Below are 19,031 nucleotides of genomic sequence, written 5' to 3' on the forward strand. Positions count from 1 at the left end.
GGCTGCACAACCTCTGCTTCCTGCCACCTCCAGCCGTCCTCCAGGGGAGGAGGGATTCAATGTTTCTTCTAAGAAACAGTTCCCTCCCAGGGCAGAGGCAGGGAGCCTTGGGGCTGGGTGCAGTGCGGTGCCCTGGGCTTGCACATCCTTGGGCAGCGCCCAGAGCCCGTGGGTGCTCTGGCCCCAGCAGCGCTCCGAGAAGCCCCAGAGCCAGGCAGAGGGCCAGGATGGTGGAGTTCGCGCCCCTTGCCATGCCGCAGGAGCGCAGGCTGCAGACGCTTGCCGTCCTGCTGTGGGTCTTCTCCTTCCTGGTCTTGAGTAAGGCAGCTGGGCGGGGTGGGGCTGGGGGTGCGGTGGTGGGAGACCGTGGCCGTGGCCGGGGGCAGGGGGAGTAGACCAGAGGTGGGGGCGCAGGGAGCCACAGGAAGGTGCTCGCCCTGGAGAGCCGGGTGGGTAGGCGCTGAGGCCGCTGCCCTGGCTTTGGGCAGGTCACTTAACTTTACTGGGCTGCCGATTGTCCTGGCAGAGACCCAGGCCGCGGGCTGGTGTGAGGGAGGATAGAGCTGATAGTGGAAAAGATCCAGGAGCCTCAGGGGGCTAAGGGGGGGGGCAGGAAGAGGGGGGACAGGCTTCCTTCCTTCCACACAGAGGAGGGAACTAGGACTGGAGGCAGGTGGGAAAGAGGGAGGAAGGGGGAAAGAACAGGACAGGGAGGAAAGGGGGGGCTGGGAGGGGGGACTGGGGCAGCCTCGGGCTGGGCAACGCGCCCGCTGTGGCCTGGCCGGCCCCCTGCCTGACCTGCCCAGGCCCCCCTCGGTCACCTGAAGAAGGGGGCGCAGTCGTGGCCTCACGGGGCTGCGGGGCAGGAGAAAGGAAACGCGCGCTTTGGCTCAGCGCAGACCTGGCCGGGACCCTGGGCCGTGACTGCACAGGAGGGGAGGGGCGCCCCCTGCACCCCACCCGCGATAAACACAACGAGTGTGACAGCGGAGGGCCGCATTCCCAAACTCCTGCGCTGCTGCAGTGAGCGTTGGGAAGAGGCAGGTCCCGGGAACGCGGGATGCGGTGTCCCCCGCGGCAGGTGACCGGGCCGCCGCCCAGGGCTGGTGTTCGGTCTCTAGGCCGGATACCGACGCAGTCCCTGCGGTTTGGCCCTGACCGCCCCCTCCCCGCCCTGCCGCTAAGGGATTCCCCTTGGCAAAGCGGCCCTGCGGAACCCTGCCCTGGCCAGGCCGGAATCCCTTCTGATTGGTCGGTATCACTGCCCCACGGGTTGGTAAACTCTTCTTTTTTTTTTTTTTCAAGGATTTTTTTTCTTTTTAAAGGAGGTCCTGGGTATTGAACCCAGGACTTTGTACACGGGAGGCAGGTGCTCAAACCGCTGAGCTATTCCTGCTCCCCAGTAAACATTTTTAATACCCCTCAGTCCGTTATCCCCATTGCAAGGTGTGCAGGGAACTGAAATGTCTTAAATGCCCTGGCTTGCCTGTCTGTAGTCCTGGGCTCCTCCTACTGCCAAAGAAAGGAAAGCAAAGGAGGCAGGGAAAGGGGAGAGGGGCCGAGGGGCTTGGGAGAAGGTGGGCGTGGAGGTGGGAGGAGAGAGCATGGCAAGGGCCACGTCCAGGGCAGCCTGCAAATTCTGCTGTCTCCTGAGCACCTCGGGACAAAGGGCACCGGGGACCAGAGCCCAGTGGCTCTGCTGGGATCACCGGCAATGAGGAACCTTGTGCTCAACTGGGCTTGTGCCGTTGTTGAGAACAGGAGTGTGTCTGCATGCTCACTCCGCCACCCTACCGCAGGCCCTTGGCACGTGCCTAGCCCTGCTACCCCAGGAGCCTGGACTCCCAGGAGTGGCACGGAGGGATGAAATCAGCCTTGGGCCTGGGAACCAGAAGAACGACTGCTGAAGAAAGGGTTGTGGGCCCACTCGTGCCAGGTGTGGGGTTGTACCTTACCCTTTATTCCGAGGGCAAAGGGAAGCCTGGGTAGGCCTTTAGGCAGGGGAGTGACAAGGTCCAATCAGTGTGTTCAAGGCCCCCGTGGCTGCTGGCGCTCTCCGCCGTGTTTGGGGTGTGGGGGGGCAGTCCCAGTCCAGCTCAGGGGTCAGCAAATTACAGACCAGAGGTCAAATCCAGGTCAAACAACAGTGTTTCTTATATTTTTAAATAGGTACCTTTTAAGTGACTACTTATGTACCCAAATAATAGCCTCGAATTTCCCTCCTGGGCTGCAGTCTAAAATATTTACTATCTGGCCCTTTAAGAGAAAGTTTGCCCACCCGGGTCTGGAGAGGCTGGCGTGGGGTGGGAGGAGTGTCCCGGTCCAAGAGACGGTCAGAAGATCCTGTCCCCAGGCCCTCAGGCCCAGGGACCGCAGGTGGATGGCGAGGGAGGCAGGAGGCCAGGCTGCAGTCTCGGCCCCCGCACGGCCGGCTGTCCCCACCAAATTCAGGCACTGGGGAGGAGAAGGCTTGGGGAGTTAGGGGGACACACGCCATGGTTGATTTTGAGGATCTGTCAATTGGCATTTACATCCCTAGACTACCATTTTCAGCCACATCGCCATTTATAAACTAACTTGCTCACTCTGTGTTACCATCCACTCTATATGTTTCCACACTTTTATAGAAAAGCTAGTTAAAATGGCTACATACGTTAAACATCACTAGTCTATCTTAGCCCTTCTCTTATCTTCTTTAAGAATCCACCACCTACCACCAGGTCTTGGAGATATTTTCCTATAATTTCTTCTAGAAGTTTCATGGTTCTTGCTTTTATTTTTAGTTTTTTTATCCAGTTTGAGTTAATTTTTGGATAAAGTGTGAGATAGGGGTCCTCTTTCCTTCTTTCGGCTATGGATATCCAGTTCTTTCAGCACCATTTTGCTGAATGGACTGTTCTGCCTGAGCTGTGTGGGTTTGACAGGCTAATCTGCAATCACTTGGCCATATCTGAGAAGGTCTGTTTCTGAACCATCAGTTTGGTTCCGTTGGTCTATATGTCTGTCTTTATGCCAGTACTATGCTATTTTTACCACTATACCTAGGTAATATGATTTACAGTCTAGAGATGAGGGTTAAATTTTCCTTTTTATGATGTTTCTGGCTATTCAGGACCCCTTACCCTTCCAAATAAATTTGATAGTCATGTTTTCAATTTTTAAAAAAAATGTTGGTGGAATTTTTAATGGGGTTGCATTGAATCTGTATATCAACTTGAATAGAACTGACATTAATGATATTCAGTCTTCCAATCCATGAGCATGAAATGTTCTTCCAGTTATTTAGGGCTTTTTGGATTTCTTTTAACACTGAGTTGCAGTTTTCTGAATACAAGTGCTTTACATTGTTAGTTAACGTTATTCCTGACTATTTGAGTTTTATCTGTCCTATTTCCTTTTCACCACTCTTTTGACACTTTTAGTTACCTTTATTGATATAATCTTCATTTCTAGACTCTTCCAGGTCTCTCTCTCCTGTCTTTTCTTTTCAGGCTCTAGCACACCCTTTAGTATTTCCTGAAAATCTGTTCTCTTGCTTAGAAATTCTCTCACTTCCTATTCACCTGTGAATATTCTAATCTCACCTTCATTTTTGAAAGACAGTCTTGCTGGATATAAGATTCTTGGCTGGAAGTTTTTCTCTTCTAATATCTTAAATACAGCAGATCACTGCCTTCTTGCCACCATGGTTTCTGGTGAGAAACCAGCACTTATATTTATTGGGTAGCCCTTATATGTTTTGTTTTGTTTTTTAAATATTTATTTTACTTATTTATTTCTCTCCCCTTTCCCCCCACCCCCCACCCTGGTTGTCTGTTCTCTGTGTCTATTTGCTGCATCTTCTTTGTCCGCTTCTGTTGTTGTCAGTGGCATAGGAACCTGTGTTTCTTTTTGTTGTGTCATCCTGTTGTGTCCTCTCTCCATGTGGGCAGAGCCATTCTTAGGCAGGCTGCTCTTCTCTTTTGTGCTGGGCAGCTCTCCTTATGGGGTGCACTCCTTGTGCATGGCACCCAGCACACTTTGTGCACATCAGCACTGTGCATGGGCCAGTGCCACACGGGTCAAGGAGGCCCAGGGTTTGATCCACGGACCTCCTATGTGGTAGACAGATGCCCTAACTGCTGGGCCAAGTCTGCTTCCTGCCGTTATATGTTATGCATTGCTTTTTTCTTGCCGGTCTCAGAACTCTCTCTTTGTCTTTGGCATTTGACATTCTGATTAGCATATCTTGGAGTTGATCTATTCAGCTTTTTTCAGATGGGAGTATGTTGTGCTTCATGGACATGGATATCTATGTCCTTCAATGGGGTTGGGAAATTTTCTACTGTTATCTCTTCAAATATTCCTTCTTCCCCTTTTCCCTTCACTTCTCCTTCTGGGACAAGCATGACTTGTCTGTTTGCATGTCTTTTGCTGTCATTTAGTTCCCTGAGAACTTGTTCGATTTTTTCCATTCTTTTCCTCAATTATTCTTTTGTGTGTTCACTTTCAGAGGCCATTTCTTCAAGCTCACTAATCCTTTCTTCTTCCTCCTCAAATCTGCTATTATATGATTCCAGTGTTTTCAAAATTTCATTTATTGCAACTTTCCCATAAAATCTGCTATTTTTCTATGTCTGCTTTCAAATTCTTCTTTGTGTTCACCCAATATCTTCTTAATATCCTTTATCTCTTTAGTCATCTTATTGAAATTATTAAGGAGATTTGTTTGAACATCTGTGATTAGTTGTCTTAACTCCTTTATGTCATCTGGAGGTTTATCTTATTCCTTTAACTGGGCCATAGCTTCCTGTTTCTTGGTGTGGATTGTAATTTTTTGTTGGTGTCTTGGCATCTGGCTTACTAGAGTATTTATTCTGGGTGCAGTTTTTCTCTTTAGTTTAGGTCTTCTTGACCTTTCTCCATTGCTGGTTGTGCAGTTGGAGCCAAGGATGTAATTGGTGCTATAAACTGTGGAGGCTCAAGCTGCCCTCATTGCCCCAGGGACTGATGAAGCTTCTCCCAACTTTCTCCTTCACCAGAGGTAGGAACAGAGTCACAACTGTGTGGAATAATCCAAGTCATGCAGGCCTAGACTGTAGTTGCCCAGAGAGACTGATGAAGCTTCACGCCCCTTCCTCCCCTGCCTGTGGTGGGGATGGAGCTGCAGGTGTGGGCAGCAATCTATGCAGTGCAGGTCCAAGATGACTGCAGTTGCCACTGTAGACTTCTGATTATTCAGTCTGTGCCAGCCAAAGGTACCTGCAGTTCCCTGGATAGGCTTATGCAGGACCAGCCAGCCTCCTCCCTGCCAGAGCCTACACAGACTTTTTATTTTACTACAGGGGACAGATGCTCTCTGTGGGATTCTTTATTTGTGTTTTTTTTACATTTCAATATTTTAATGTAAAAAATAAAAACAATTCAACTTGAATGTAAGTGGCAAAAGCCCAATCCCTCTCATCCTTGTCCCTTGTTCCCCAGCATCCTGTCCCCTTCCTCCCAACTATGGGAGTCCATCCATCTTCCAGGCATGTGGAAATGTTCTTTTTCTTTTCCATATAAATGGTTGTTTTGCTCCCATTGTTCCACAACTTCATCTTTTAGAAGTTTTATTATAGAATATTTCAGACAAACAAAAGAGAGTCTCGCATCTCCTGCACAGGTTAGGACAGGCTAGGGCAGTGACGACCCACCAGCCTGGGCATGAGGAAGCTGAGCAGAAGGAGCTGCCTGTGAGAACACCCACCCGGGGCTGCCATTCCTTCCTGTTTTTAAAGAGGCCACAGATGTCTGGGTTTTTACGTGGAGACTCCCCATTTTAATTTTCAGTAACTCTTTCAATAGCATTTAAAAATGACATGCACTAAAGACAGCACTGGATGGTCATCTCCATGAGGTCAGGGATCTCTGCATGTTGTTCACTGCTGTACCAGTGACACCTGGCACATCGCAGATGCTCCACGTAAAGCGAACATCTGTGAACTCCAATCTGCATCCTCTGGCTTATGAACCTTTACTGAGTTAAACACCCCTCCTCCAGGAAACATGCCAAGATTGGCAATCCCCATCTGCCCTGCTTTCAAATGGACCACACAGCTGGAAGCTGGCCTTCTTGGAGGACATGTGGTGTTGAGTGGAGGCAATATTGGGGAGACAGCAGTGTTCTCTGGGGAAGATGCTCCATTAGGATCAAGTGGCTGCCTTACAGATCACTTGGCCCTGAGACGAAGCCACTATTAGCCTGCAAAAAGTGAGGGAGAATTGTTGGTGCAGAGAGAATTCCACACTGGGCCTGGTCCCAGCTGTGCTACACCCCTGACCTGCAGGGCAGCCAGGAGCTTGGCCCCTTCCTTGCTTACCTTTGCCAGGAAAGGACAGTGCAGGCAGAGGAAACTGTGAGCACAAGCTAAGAGGCAGAGGGGGGCTCAGTGAGTATCAGAACACTGAGCAGCTTTGTTTCACCAATAGCAAAATCCATGCTTCATTCATTTCTGTGCATTCCTCTTGACTCACAGTGTTAAAACACAAGTTTCATCCCGTGAGCTGTGAAACCAGTAAGGGGCTTAGTTTGCAAACTGTGTAAAATACATTCTTCATCCACTTCTACTGCAGCAGAAGGAGAGAGGCTTGGCTCACGGGAGTGGGAATGCCAGGCTCAGCTGCTAGCACTGCTCCTTGAAGTTTCAGGAAAGCTGTGGAAGGGCTTTAATTAAAATAGGGACCGAGCCAGATTTATCTTTGGGAAGACAGGGCAGAGGGTTAGGGAGAAAGCCGCTCTCCTGTGTGTCTGAGGTCCCAAAAAATGGAAAGTAGAACAGCTCATCCAGCCAGTCACTCCCCATCCATTTATCGAGCACCTGCTGTATGAATAGGCATTTCCCCCCTGCAAAAGCAGTGTTAGTATTTCAAGTATTGCAGAATCTTTTGCAGGGAGGCGGGGGGTGGGGGATGAAAGGGGAAGACTGGAGTGAACGAGGCAGCCTGGTGCAGTGGGGGGATGAGCTTTGGAGCTGGGCTTCCCCGGGCTCCAGTCCCTGCTCCAGGAACAAGGAGGGCTGGTTCCGCTCGAGCCTCCATCTCCCTAAAGGCAAGGGAAGCTGCTGTCGTCCCTCCGGGGCCATGGGCAGGACAGACAGAGCTGCTAGCGTGGGGTAAATGGGGACGGCGCGGCCTGGGCAGCTGTACTTGCCTCTCTTGGGCCTCTGACCGCTGACCACCTGCTTCCCTCCCCAGCCCAGCTCTGCATCGCCGCCTTCATAGGCCTCCTGTGCACAAGGTTCTGGCTCTGCGCTGTGCTGTATGTGGCCTGGTGGTGCCTGCACCGACACACGCTGCGGCGGGGGGGCAGGTGTGTGGAGGCCGTAAGGTGCCGCGTCCTGTGGAAGTACCTGAGGGACTATTTCCCCACCGTGGTGAGTGATGAGGCTGGTCCGGGTGGGGAGAGGGGTGGCAGGGCCCAAGGGCCCCACATCTCCACGGGAATCCTGGCCTGGCAGGCAGGAGCCTGGACTTCCACCGCTGTGGGGCTGGGAAGAGGGGCAGCTTCTTGGGCACGCAGGGCCAGTGTGAGATTGACAGCCATCCAGGATGCGAAGGCGCTCTGTGACGCGTGGAACGTGACGCACGTATATGTTTTACAGATGCAAACCTCAGGGCCCAGATTGGGAATGTGAAGGTAATAAACTCACAGGTCTTAAGAGACCGTCTAGCCCCACGCATATCCATCAGACAAGGAGACCAATGCCCAGAGAGGGACAAGGGTGTGAGCAATGGCACACAGCAAGTTCTTTTACTGGTTTTAAAGTTTGTGCATTGACTGTGGGTGAGGGTGCAGAGAAAGGAGCCCTGATTCTGGTATGCTGCGTGCCCCATTCTGAGCCTCAGTTTCCCCATGTAGCCAGTAAGCAGACTGGACCCCCACTGCTCTGAGTGCCTTTGAGTCTCCGACTCTCTGGCTGGAGGATCCTCCTGGCCATGATGGCCACTTGGCCCCGGGCTTGAGGATCACCTGAGGGGAGGAGAGCGTTGAATCTGAGGGAGCCGATCCCTCAGCTCCTTCACAGACTCCAACAGACCAAGCCCTTGGCTCTAAGCAGCCGGGCAGGGCTGGTTTACTGACCAGATAGGATAGGATGGGCAGGGAGTGGGGACAGAGAGAGGTGCTTGGCAGGGGCGGTTGCCCCTCCTCAGAAACAGGGCAAGGAAAGGTGTAAGGTGTGGTCTCAAGTTAGACAGACTGGATGCTAATCCCACGTCTGCTGCATACTAGCTGTGTGACCTTGGGTGAGTTGCACCGTCTCTCTGAGCTTGTTTCCTCACATGTAAATGGGGGTGATGCCACATACCTCATAGGGTTGTGTGGGCTCCAGGCGACAATGCAAGTAAAGCACCTGGAATGTTACTAGGAACTGGCAGCTTTGGTTATTTTCCTGAGCCAGTGGGGACTCGAGGAGGCAGGGGTGTGGCTGGGGGCTCGGGGAGGCTCTGATGGCTGGAGCCCTGCTGCCCTGACCTGCCCCCCTGAGTAGCCTCTCCTGTCCCTCCAGGAGTCAGGGCCCAGCTGGTAAAGCTGGGACTGCCAGTGGGAGAGCAGGTGAAGGAAATCGGCTGGTAAAGGTTAAAACCTGCCCAGGACATGAAAACTCAGCGGGGCAGGGCTCCGGCTGGGCCGCCTGCTGAGAGGCCTGGGGCCCGACAAGGACCCGCAGAGGCTGAGCAACAACTGCAGGGCCTGCGGGGCAAAGGGCAAGGGCAGGGCACAGGCGGAGGGTGGGAGGGTGGCTGGCAGAGATGGCCGTGGCCCTGGGGGTGGTAAATGCTGAGGGACAGAGCCCGTGGGCAGGGGCGTTGCTGAACTGGGGGTCTGGGTGGGGCAGTCTTCCCTGCCCCCTGGATCTGCTTCCTCTCAGGGGCCCCTCCAAGGTCTCACCAGCAGAGACAAGCAGGGCCCTGGGTGTGTCATAGGCACAGTCCCAGATCCCCCCCCCCCAGGACCCTAGAGCTTTGAGATTCTGAACTCCCTTCCCAGCCTGAAGTGCCTGGAGGGTCAGAGTTTCTAGGGGAGGGAGTGGCTGTAGCCCAGGGAGAGAAAAACCCTCCAGTCCAGTCAAGGGAAATTGTAACCAGGTTGGGGCCTCCAGGAGGACTCTGTAGCTCCTAGGTCTCCCCTCCCTCTGCCAGCCAAATCCTGAGCTCACCTGGAAAACAGGGCACAGAAAGGTGGTCTGGGAAGGGCCCAGCCCAGGCAAAGGGCTGGGTGCTGGTCCCAGTGGAGTTTTGACAGTAGCCTGGTGTTCAACGTGACTAGAGGAGAAGGTGCTCCGGGGCATGGGCTGAGAGAGGTTTGCAGGGACAAGACACCCAAGCCATAGAACTGGACTCCTCAGGTGACAGAGAGCAGGGGGACAGCCTCTTGGGTAGCCAGTGGCCTCCGAATGACAGCATCTGGGCTCTCTTTGCACCCAGAGCCACTGCCAGTTACAGGTCTGGCAGAACTGGTGCTGCTCGGTGCCTTTTCCAGCGTGGGGACTCCGTTTGCACAAATTCCTCATGTGCAGTTGTGTGGGCGTGCAGTGTCCCTCAACGCCTTGCATCCCCACCCACCGAGGGGGGGCAGTAGCACCCAGTGGCCGGCAAAGGGCGAGATGCCATTCAAATTGACCTTGTGTGTCCCTGCTGGGCTCCTGCGGGGCAGCACTGCCACCTGCAGACTCCCTTCCTGCAGACCTCCCGGAGACCCTCTGGGCCCTGCAGGGATCTTGGGGTGAGCAGGAGACAGCGAGCCTTGACTCTGTCATGAGCTCCTCAGCATTCACGAACCTCTGCATCCCCTGTGAAAAGAGAGCAGCCCCCGCCCACCCTGCGTCCTGCCAGCTCTTATGGGATTTATGCACCAGCCCTGACGTGGTACTTCAGGCCCAACCAGGAAACGGCTTCTGGGCTGGAGCCACCTGAAGTCCCCCGAAGGCCCACCAAAGAGCTAGTGCAGAGAACGGGCAATGCTCCATGTCAGAGGAGCTTCCGCCCCTCATGCTGAAGGTCTGAGCAGAGCTGGGGAGATTTCATCATCACGGAGCAAACACTTCACAGGAGGCTCAGGAGGGTGCAGTGCCCTGCCCGGGGTGTGTCCCTGGTTGTCAGGAAATGCTGTCCCCATAGTTCTGGTCAGAGCCGGCTTGGGGCAGCACAGGGCACCTCCCTGAGCCCCCCTGTCCCCACCACCCTCACCTGGGACGGCCCCTCAGCTCCCCCTCAGCGCCCAGGCCTCCTCTCAGCACACAGGGTTCTCAGCCTGAGTCAGAGGGGCTCTTGGCCAGCTGCTCGCCCGGGCCAGGAACTCCAGCTTACACAGCCCTGAGGACAGGGCGCTCCCTCCCTGAGACGGCTGCTTCATTGCGGGAAAAGGGCTGTCTTCCCGGGAGCTGGGGCCGGTCTCCTGCCATCCTCCTAGGAGTCCCACCTCTGCCTTTTGCAGGGGGAGCTGGTTCAGAGGTCCCTGCCCACAGCCCTAGGCTGCCCTGAGGGTACTGGGGGGCTTCCACGTCCCCCCCAGCCAGGCGGCTCTCCAGCAGGGCTTCTCAACCTCTGCACTGTTGCCATTTGGGGCCGGAAAACTCTCTGCTGTGGGGGCCTGGCCTCACCCCTGCCCTCTACCCACTAGAGGCCAGCAGCACTGTCCCTGAAGTGTGACAACCAAAAATGTTTGCAGACATTGCCAGATGTCCCCTGTGGGGCAGGGGGCCAACATTGTCCCTGTTGAGGCCCATTGCTGGAGTGCGGGGGTGGTCTCCTCAGCTCCTCCTCCCTGGCCCCATCAGCTCTTCCACTGGCTCCTCTTCTGCCGACACCCCCAGTCCCTCCTCCACGCGGCGCAGGACCAGCCCAGCAGTGACTCCCAGCACACCTGGAATGAAAGCTAATCTCCACGGCAGCCTGAGGGCCCTGCACCTGGGCCTCTGCTCACCCAGCCCTCACCCACCTCCCTTGCCCCTTTGCCACCTTAGTTTTCCCGATACGAGTCACGTCCCTGGCACTGGTGCCCTTACTTGAAGTGCCTTTAAGCCCCGCTGCCTTTCACCTGGGGATCCCACAAGGCTGGGCCGGCTGGCTGTGCCCACGGGGCCAGGCTGCCTGGGCCCACCTCCTGGCCCTGCCTCTTTACTAGGTCAGCGGGTGAGCAAGGTCATTACCCTTGGGTCTCGGATTCCTCATCTGTGCAATGGGGGCAGCGACGTCCGTACTGCCTCACAGGCTAGATAGAGGACAACGCTGTGTGCAAGGTGCCTGGCACGTAGTAGGTGCTGTGGTGCCCACCACCTCGGACGCACTTTCTGGATCTCCGGGCCTGGCATGCACTGTATCTCTTCAATGCTAAGACATACCAGTATTTTATGTACCAGTGAGAAAAAATTCTTCCAGTTAGAATAGCCAGCGCCTCTTGATTTTACACTGTTAAATATGAAAACATGTGCATCTCAGAGCCGATGGGAGAGTGTCTGTGAGATGAGGGCAGGGCTGAGGAAGGAGGAGAGGGCAGGGCCAACACCTCACCCCAGAGGCCGAGGAGGATGGACACTGGCCCAGAGCCATGCAGGGAGTCGCCGCCTGTGCCAGGGAGACGCCAGGCCTCTCCAATCATCGGGCCACCATGCACAGGCACAGGGAAGGACCCATCCTAAAAACTGCAGACCCTGGGAGAATCATTCTTAGTAACCTGAGCAGCATTGCACAGCAGCCAAAGGGTAGAAATAGCTGAAATGTCTGTCAGCTGATGAAAAGACAGACAAAATGCGGTCTATACAGACAATGGAATAGTATTCAGCCATCAAAAGAAATGAAGTGCTGATTCATGGACGACCCCTGAACACATTATGCTGTTTGAAAGAAGTCAGGCACAAAAAATCACAAAGGATTCCATTTATGTGAAATATCCAGAAGAGGCAAATCTATAGAGGCCTAAATTAGATTAGTTGTTTCCAGGGCTGGGGGAGAATGGGAGAACAGGGAGTGATTGCTAATGGGACAGGGTTTCTTTCTGAGGTGTTGAAAACATTCTGGAATTACACAGCAGTGTAGGTTGCACAACCTTTTGGATGTTCTGAAATCACTGAATTGCACAATTAAAATATGGTATAAGAAGTATATTAGTAAAAAAAAATTAGCAACATCCAGAGCCTATTAACTTGCCTCAGCCCCCTCACCTGATGCCAAGCCAGGGTGACAGCACAGGCACATGGCCAGTGTGCGCCCCACACATCAGCCCATCTTTGCTTAGTCACACTCCCCTATCCTAATGGAACCGAGGGGGCGAGACAGAGAGCACTGCACTTTACAGTTTGTAAACTTCCCCTTCCTCTTTGTGTATCCCCCTGGACACCCAACTGCGACCCTGCCAGGGAGGTGTTACACCGTCCTGGAGGGACAGAGGGAAAACTGAGGCATGGAGGGGGCAGCAGCCTGGCAAAGGCCACGTCATGAGCCAGCGGCAGAGCCTGGCCTGCTGCCTCTCTGGAGCAGGGCCCTTTCACCTGCAGCCCAGGTGACACATCGGAGCAGGATGGGAGCAGGCGCCTCCTTCCAAGGAGGCTGCCTTGGCCTCATGCACCCGCAGGCTCATTCCTTCATTCCTTCACTCCACAGCTTTCCAAAGCATCTCCCTGTTCCAGGCCTGCATGGGTGCTTCTGGTATGTGGGCTCTAATCTTGAGCCCTCACAGTGCTGGGATGATAGACCGGGGCACAGGGGACAGATAGAAGGCGGTAGTGCAGAAGACACCGGCAGAGAACACGTCCAGGGAGGTGCAGACTGGGGCTCGGGGGGCAGTCATGGGCCCACCAGGGCCCACTCCTGGATGCGAGCAGATGCGTGTACAAACGCTGGCACCCATGCCTGGACACAGGCCCTCATGTTGCCAGCATTTTTCTCTATAGAAATTTGTCTTTATGAAGGAAGTAATCACTCATTCATTCATGCATTCACTCGTTCTTTCATTGTTCATTTATTTCAACCTGGTAATACGATCTTGTTCAAGATGCACAAGAGACAAAAGGATATACAGTCAAAAGTTTCCCTCCCACTTCATGTCCCATCTCTCCAGGTCCCTTCCCCAGGGGTGGCATCTACTAGCAGTGTTTGGGGTGTCCAAATGCAGATCATGTATTTTTCCCTCCTGTGCCCAGTTGGTGGCATTCTGCACACACTATCCTGCCCCCTGCTCTTTCACCTGCTGATCTGTTGTGTTCCTCGTCTCGTATCAGGACAGGAAGAGCTGTTCACACTTCTCTACACACAGTGATCCACCGTGTGTTTCATAATTAGTCAAAAAAAAGTCTTGTTGATGGGCATTTGATGCCAAGTGTGTTTTTTTTTTATTTTGTGTGTGTCTGTGTGTTTTTGAGGTACTGAGCCTGGGAATTGAACCTGAGGTCTTGTGTGTGGGAAGCTGGTGCTCAACCACTGAGCCACATTGGCTCCCCTGAGTTGGTTTTTTTGTTTGTTTCCTTGCTTTTTTTGTTTTTAGGAGGCACCGGGAACTGAAGCTAGGAACTCCCATTGGGAAGCAGGTGCTCACATCCATTCCCCCCTGGGGTTTTTGTTTTATTTATCCTCTCTCCCCAGATGGCGCTCTCCTCTGTCTGCTCATTGTTTGCTTGCCTTCTCCAGAAGGCACAGGGAACCTAAGCCGGGACCTCCCATATGAAAGGCGCGTGCCCAACGGCCTGAGCCACATCCGCTCCCCGCAGGCCGCAGCGGGGCTGGCTTGTGGCATCTGTGCATTTAGGTGTCTGCTCGCTGCAGCGGGTAGGGCGTCTGCTCATTCTTTAGGAGGCACTGGGACCCGAGCCTGGCACCTCTCCTATGGCAGGTGGGTGCCCAACTGGTTGAGCCACATCTGCTCCCCTCCCCAATTTTTTGATATTAACAAAGGATACGTCAGTGAATAACTTGCATAAATGTCATTTTGTACAAGCGTGAAAAATTCTGTAAGCTCATTCCTCTGCAGCAGGGTTAAAAGGGCCAATTGTGATTTTTCAAACATTTTGACGAATACTGACAAATTTCCCTTAAATTGAGGTTATACAAAATTTCCCTTCCACTAGCAGAAAATGAGAACTTAAAAGCAAGTGTTTCAATGCACTGAGCAAGTTATGTTTTAGAGAAACCACACCAGGTAGATTCCTGAGGCAGCACTTGTCCCAGGGAGAATCCCCAGCGATTGCTCTGCTCTGTCTATATTTTCACACCCAGCAAATCCCCCAGTGCATGAGGGGAGGAGGCTTGTCCCCGTCTGGGGAGGTGTTGGGCCCTGCAGCCCTTCTGTGAAGGGTCAGTGGGTCTGCGGGAGTGGGGCAGAGGCCAAGTCCAGCCAAGGACAGGTGGGCCTTGGGCTGGGAAGCCTAGGTGGGGCACCCAGGCCCCGTTGCTACCTCCCAGGCCCCTCCAGTTCCCTCAGGCCCCTGCAGGAATCACCTGCTGAAAGTTGAAGCTTCACCGCAGAGTGACCTTTCACATGGGCGAAGCTGAGTCATCATGGGAAGGACAGCAGATTGCATGGCCCGGGCTGTCAGGGTGATTCCTGCCCAGGAGTGGGGGTTGGGCCAGGAGCCCTAGGGACTCTTCCAACTCCAACTGGCTGTGGCTTCCAGAACACAGGTCACTCTGAGGGGTGGGCTCCACAGTTCCTGCCTGAGTGCAGATGGGATGGTCCCCAGAACAACCACTGGCCATAGCAGACTCGACTACACTGCCACCTGTCAGGTCACCTGCCACGAGCAGCGTTTGTTAACTCAGTCCCGTTCCCACCCCATCCCCTTCAACTAGAAACTGCTAACCACAGGCAGGTCTCCTCCCCCCCGCCCCCCCCGCAGTCTATAATACGACACCTGCAGGGACCCCACGCCCCCTCCATGCTGCAGGCCTGAGCAGACCCAGGCACGTTGCTGTGCTGGAGCCCCCTTGGCCAGGGAAGGGAGGGGAGGCAGGGCAGCAGGCCTGGCTGGGGGGAAGCAGAGGGCCGCAGGGTGAGAGACTTGCATTGTGAGTAGGAGGAAGCAGGACTGGAGCCAGCCTCCTGGGCCGCCTGCTCTTTCAACAGGAATCCACTCCTGATATATTCTCTCAATGTTCACTCACAGGTCTTTTTTTTTTTTTTTTTAATATTTATTTCTCCCCACCCCCTTGTTTGCATTTGCTGTGTTGTTTGTTGTGTGCTGGTCTTCTCTTTTAGGAGGCACTGGGAACCCAATCATGACCTCCCATGTGGGAGGGAGGCGCCTAAATCACTTAAGCCACTTCTGCTCCCTGCTTTTTTTATCTCTCATTATGCTTTCCTCCTTGTTTCTCTTGTTGTGTCAGCACTCCCCGTCAGCCCCGCATATCAGCTCACTGTCTTGCTCCTCTTCTTTAGGAGGCACTGGGAACCCAACCGGGACCTCCCGTCAGTGGTAGGTGGGAACTCAATCACTTAACCAGATCCTCTTCCCACTCACAGGTCTTTTTTTTTCTTGTTTTAAGATTTATTTACTTATCTCCTCCCCTCCCCCCCCATCTGCTCTCTGTGTCCATTCACTGTTTGTTCTGTGTCTGCTTGTCTTCTCTTTAAGTGGCACCAGGAACTGATTCTGGGATCTTCTGGAGTGGGTGAAAGGTGATTACTCTCTTGTGCCACCTGACCTCCCTCTTCTGCTGTGTCTTCCTATTTTCTCTCCTCTGTGTCTCTTGGTGCTTTATCTTGCTGCGTCAGCTGGCACTCCTGCACAGGGCAGCATACCTGCACGAGGCAGCACTGCCGCACGGGCAGCACTCCCACATGGGGTGGCATTCCCACACGGGGCGGCACTCCGCATGGGCCAGCTTGCCATGCGGGTCAGCTTGCTCTCACCTGGACATGGAACCCTGGACCTCCTATATGGTGGACTGGAGCCCTCCTGGTTGAGCCACATCCCTTTCCCTCACAGGTCGTATATGCCAGGTTTTCTAACATTGTTTTCTTGCCATGGGCCTCGCTGGGCATGGTGGCGCCCGGTGTGGCCCTTTGGTGCCTTCAAACTATATTCTGTGCCTTAGCTTTGGTAGTTCCAGGAGCGGCGGGCATGCTGGTTCCACATACCGCACCTTTACAGATGACGGGCCTAAGGCCACACAGCCGGGCAGTGGTAGGGCAAGCCCAGACCAGCTCCGGCTCACCAGGCCTTGTCCCTGCAGCTGGTCAAGACTGCGGAGCTGGACCCCTCCCGGAACTACGTCGCCGGCTTCCACCCCCACGGGATTCTGGGCACAAGCTCCTTCCTCAACCTGTGCACGGAGAGCACGGGCTTCTCGGCGCTCTTCCCGGGCATCCGGCCATACCACATGACTCTGCCCTTGTTCTTCCGCGTCCCCTTCCTGAGGGACTACTTCATGTTCTTCGGTGAGCCTGGGGCCCGGCAGCGGCGCTGCAGGGCCGGCTGCCCGCGGGGCCGCGCGCTCCCCGCGCATGCGCAGTGGGAAGGAGGCGCCCGGGGAGCAGAGCCCGCAGCGACCCGGGGCCTCGAGCTCGGGGAGAGCTGGGAAGAGGGACAGGGCTCGGACCTGTCCTCAGGGGACCCCGTGGGCACTGCTGGTGAACTGCACCCCGAGGCTGCCGCACCTTCCTCTCCCCCCAGGGCTGGTGACGTCAGACAAGGAGAGCGGCGCGCACGTGCTGAGCAGGAAGGAGGGCGGGAGCCTCCTGGCCATCGTGGTGGGGGGCGCCCGGGAGATGCTCGACGCCAGGCCCGGCGCCTACACGCTGCTGCTGCGGCACCGCAAGGGCTTCGTCAGGCTCGCGCTGGAGCACGGGTACCCGCCTTGAGGAGGGGCGACTGCACAGATTCTGTTTTGGTGGGAGATGTACCGGCCCGTTTTCAAATGCCCAGAGAAGTTTCCACTAGCGGAGACTCGACGGTCATAGGGACTGGGTGGGAAGGAACGTGTTCCCCAAAGCTGACACTAGGTCTGAGACCTTTGGGATCAGGGAGAATGAGGTGTGCGGCCCATTCCAAACCTGTTCGACCTTGGGGGATGCCTCATTGAGGAATCAGAGCCAGCTGGGGTGGGGGATATTTTTCTAGAAAGTTTGGGAAGATGGAAAACATCACCTGAGGTATTCTGATCTACCTGTCATGGTGCCAGTGAGAGGTCGTGGTCCTGAGAGGGGCAGAAACCTGCCAAAGGTCGGCAAGGGAGGGTATGGCCGATCGGGAGAGAACCCAGACCTCCCATTTCCAGAGCAGGGCTCTGTCCTCCGCCCCAGATCCTGGGTGCTGTGTCCCTGAGGGAAGCGAGGTGCCTTCTTGGGAGATTCGTGCGTCCCCTGACATTCTGTCTCTCTCCAGGGCAGCTCTGGTGCCCATCTTCTCATTTGGGGAGAATGAGCTGTATGGCCAGGTTAAGAATCCCCCCGGCTCCTGGTTGCGCCAGATCCAGAACCAGCTGCAACAGGTCATGGGCTTCTCCCTCCCACTCTTCCACGGTCGTGGAGTCTTCCAGTACAGCTTTGGCTTCGTGCCCTACCGTTGGCCCATCACCACCGTGGGTGAGTTAAGACTCAAGCTGGGAGGAGGTAGGCTGCAGGGACAGGGGCTTGGGCTGGGCACTGCAAGGGCACGTGGGGATGGGCAGGCACCTCTCTGTCCTCAAAGAGCATATATTTCTAGCCTGGGAAACACACACACGGGCAAATAACCCTAATGCAAGGCAGCCTGGGATAAGACCGTAACACAAAGAGCAATAGTCCCTGCTGGTTACCGAGCCACTGTGTGCCAGGCACAGCACTGGCTGACTTACATGCAGTGTCTCAGTTTCTCCTAACCATCTGCACGGCAGGGATTATTATATCATTGATAGCAAGCTGAGTCCCAGAGAAGTTAAGTAACTTCCAAAAGATCACACTGCCTCTGAAAAAGCAAAATTGGGATTTGAATCAGAATTTATTATGCCAGAGAAGGAGGGTTTTTAATTCTGACCCAAGGATCTCAAAGCACTTATTGGAGAAGGTGGGTGGAGGGAGGGATGGTCCAGGCCTGGGTACATTGTGTGTCCCGTAGCAGTCAGTAGGCTCTGAATTCGAGCCTGCGGGATTTCCTGTGAGCAGTGGGCATGGACTTTGAGCTGTCAGGAGACCTGTGCTTTCTTCTAAGATTCCTACCATGTTCCTCTGCCTAACACTGTAGAGAGAGGCCTCTTCATCTCCTTCCACCCTTGTTAGTTCAGCAGACTCGGTGAGCCTCTAAGCCCTGCCTTCCCTGTGCTTTTCCTGGCTGTGTGGCCTTGAGCAAGTTCCTTAATCTCTCTGAGCCTCATGGCCTTACATGCCAAATAGGAATGATAACAGATTCCATCCCCCCAGGAGCATCACAGGGCTTAAAGGAGAAAATGCAGGTAAAGCACATGGCACTGTCAGCTGCTGTTCTTGTTCTATCAGTACCATGCCGTCATGCCCTAGCATCTTAGAACTGATCACCTGAAACTAGAGTGTGGAAGGGGTTTGGTATGAGCACTTTCCTGGGGTGATGCCCATGGGGTGCGCGCCTGCACCAAGGGCCCATGTGGCCCCAGGTGGTTTCCATTCTGAGCCACTGCCCACTTTTGTGCCTTGCAGTGGGCAAGCCCATCGAGGTGCAGAAGATGCTGCATCCCTCGAAGGAGGAAGTGGATCACCTGCACCAGCGCTACCTCAAGGAGCTGTGCAACCTCTTTGAGACCCACAAGCTCAAGTACAATGTCCCCGCTGATCAGCACCTGGAGTTCTGCTGAGCACCTCCAGCCAGAGGCGGGCTGTCCTCAGAGGCAGGGCCGGCAGCCGTGGAGAGCATTAGCGAGCCCAGCTGGAGCTGCTGCCATCTGAGAGGGCTTCCTGGTGGCATTTGTTGAACACACCATCTCCAGAGACACCCCCACCCCCACCCCCAGACTCCTGCATATTCCACCCATGCCAGGTCCCAAGTCAGACCTGCAATGTGGGAGAGCAGGCCAGACTCTGGCATCTGTGATCCGCATGCCTGCTATGAAACCTCGGCAAGTCCCTCTCT

General features: G+C 54.5%; 1 protein-coding gene across 1 annotated transcript; it reads left to right on the forward strand.

Moving 5' to 3' along the window:
• Positions 1-227: 227 nt before the first annotated feature.
• LOC101414155 (2-acylglycerol O-acyltransferase 2-like) lies at positions 228-18,756 on the forward strand. The gene is made up of 6 exons (XM_004484299.2): positions 228-318; positions 7,216-7,394; positions 16,186-16,390; positions 16,626-16,800; positions 17,337-17,536; positions 18,602-18,756. Exons 1-6 carry the CDS (start codon positions 228-230, stop codon positions 18,754-18,756), a joined length of 1,005 nt encoding a protein of 334 aa, XP_004484356.2.
• Positions 18,757-19,031: the final 275 nt, after the last annotated feature.

This window comes from Dasypus novemcinctus, chromosome 10 (genome assembly GCF_030445035.2).
Source record: "Dasypus novemcinctus isolate mDasNov1 chromosome 10, mDasNov1.1.hap2, whole genome shotgun sequence".
In the NCBI taxonomy this organism is placed as follows: Eukaryota; Metazoa; Chordata; class Mammalia; order Cingulata; family Dasypodidae; genus Dasypus; species Dasypus novemcinctus.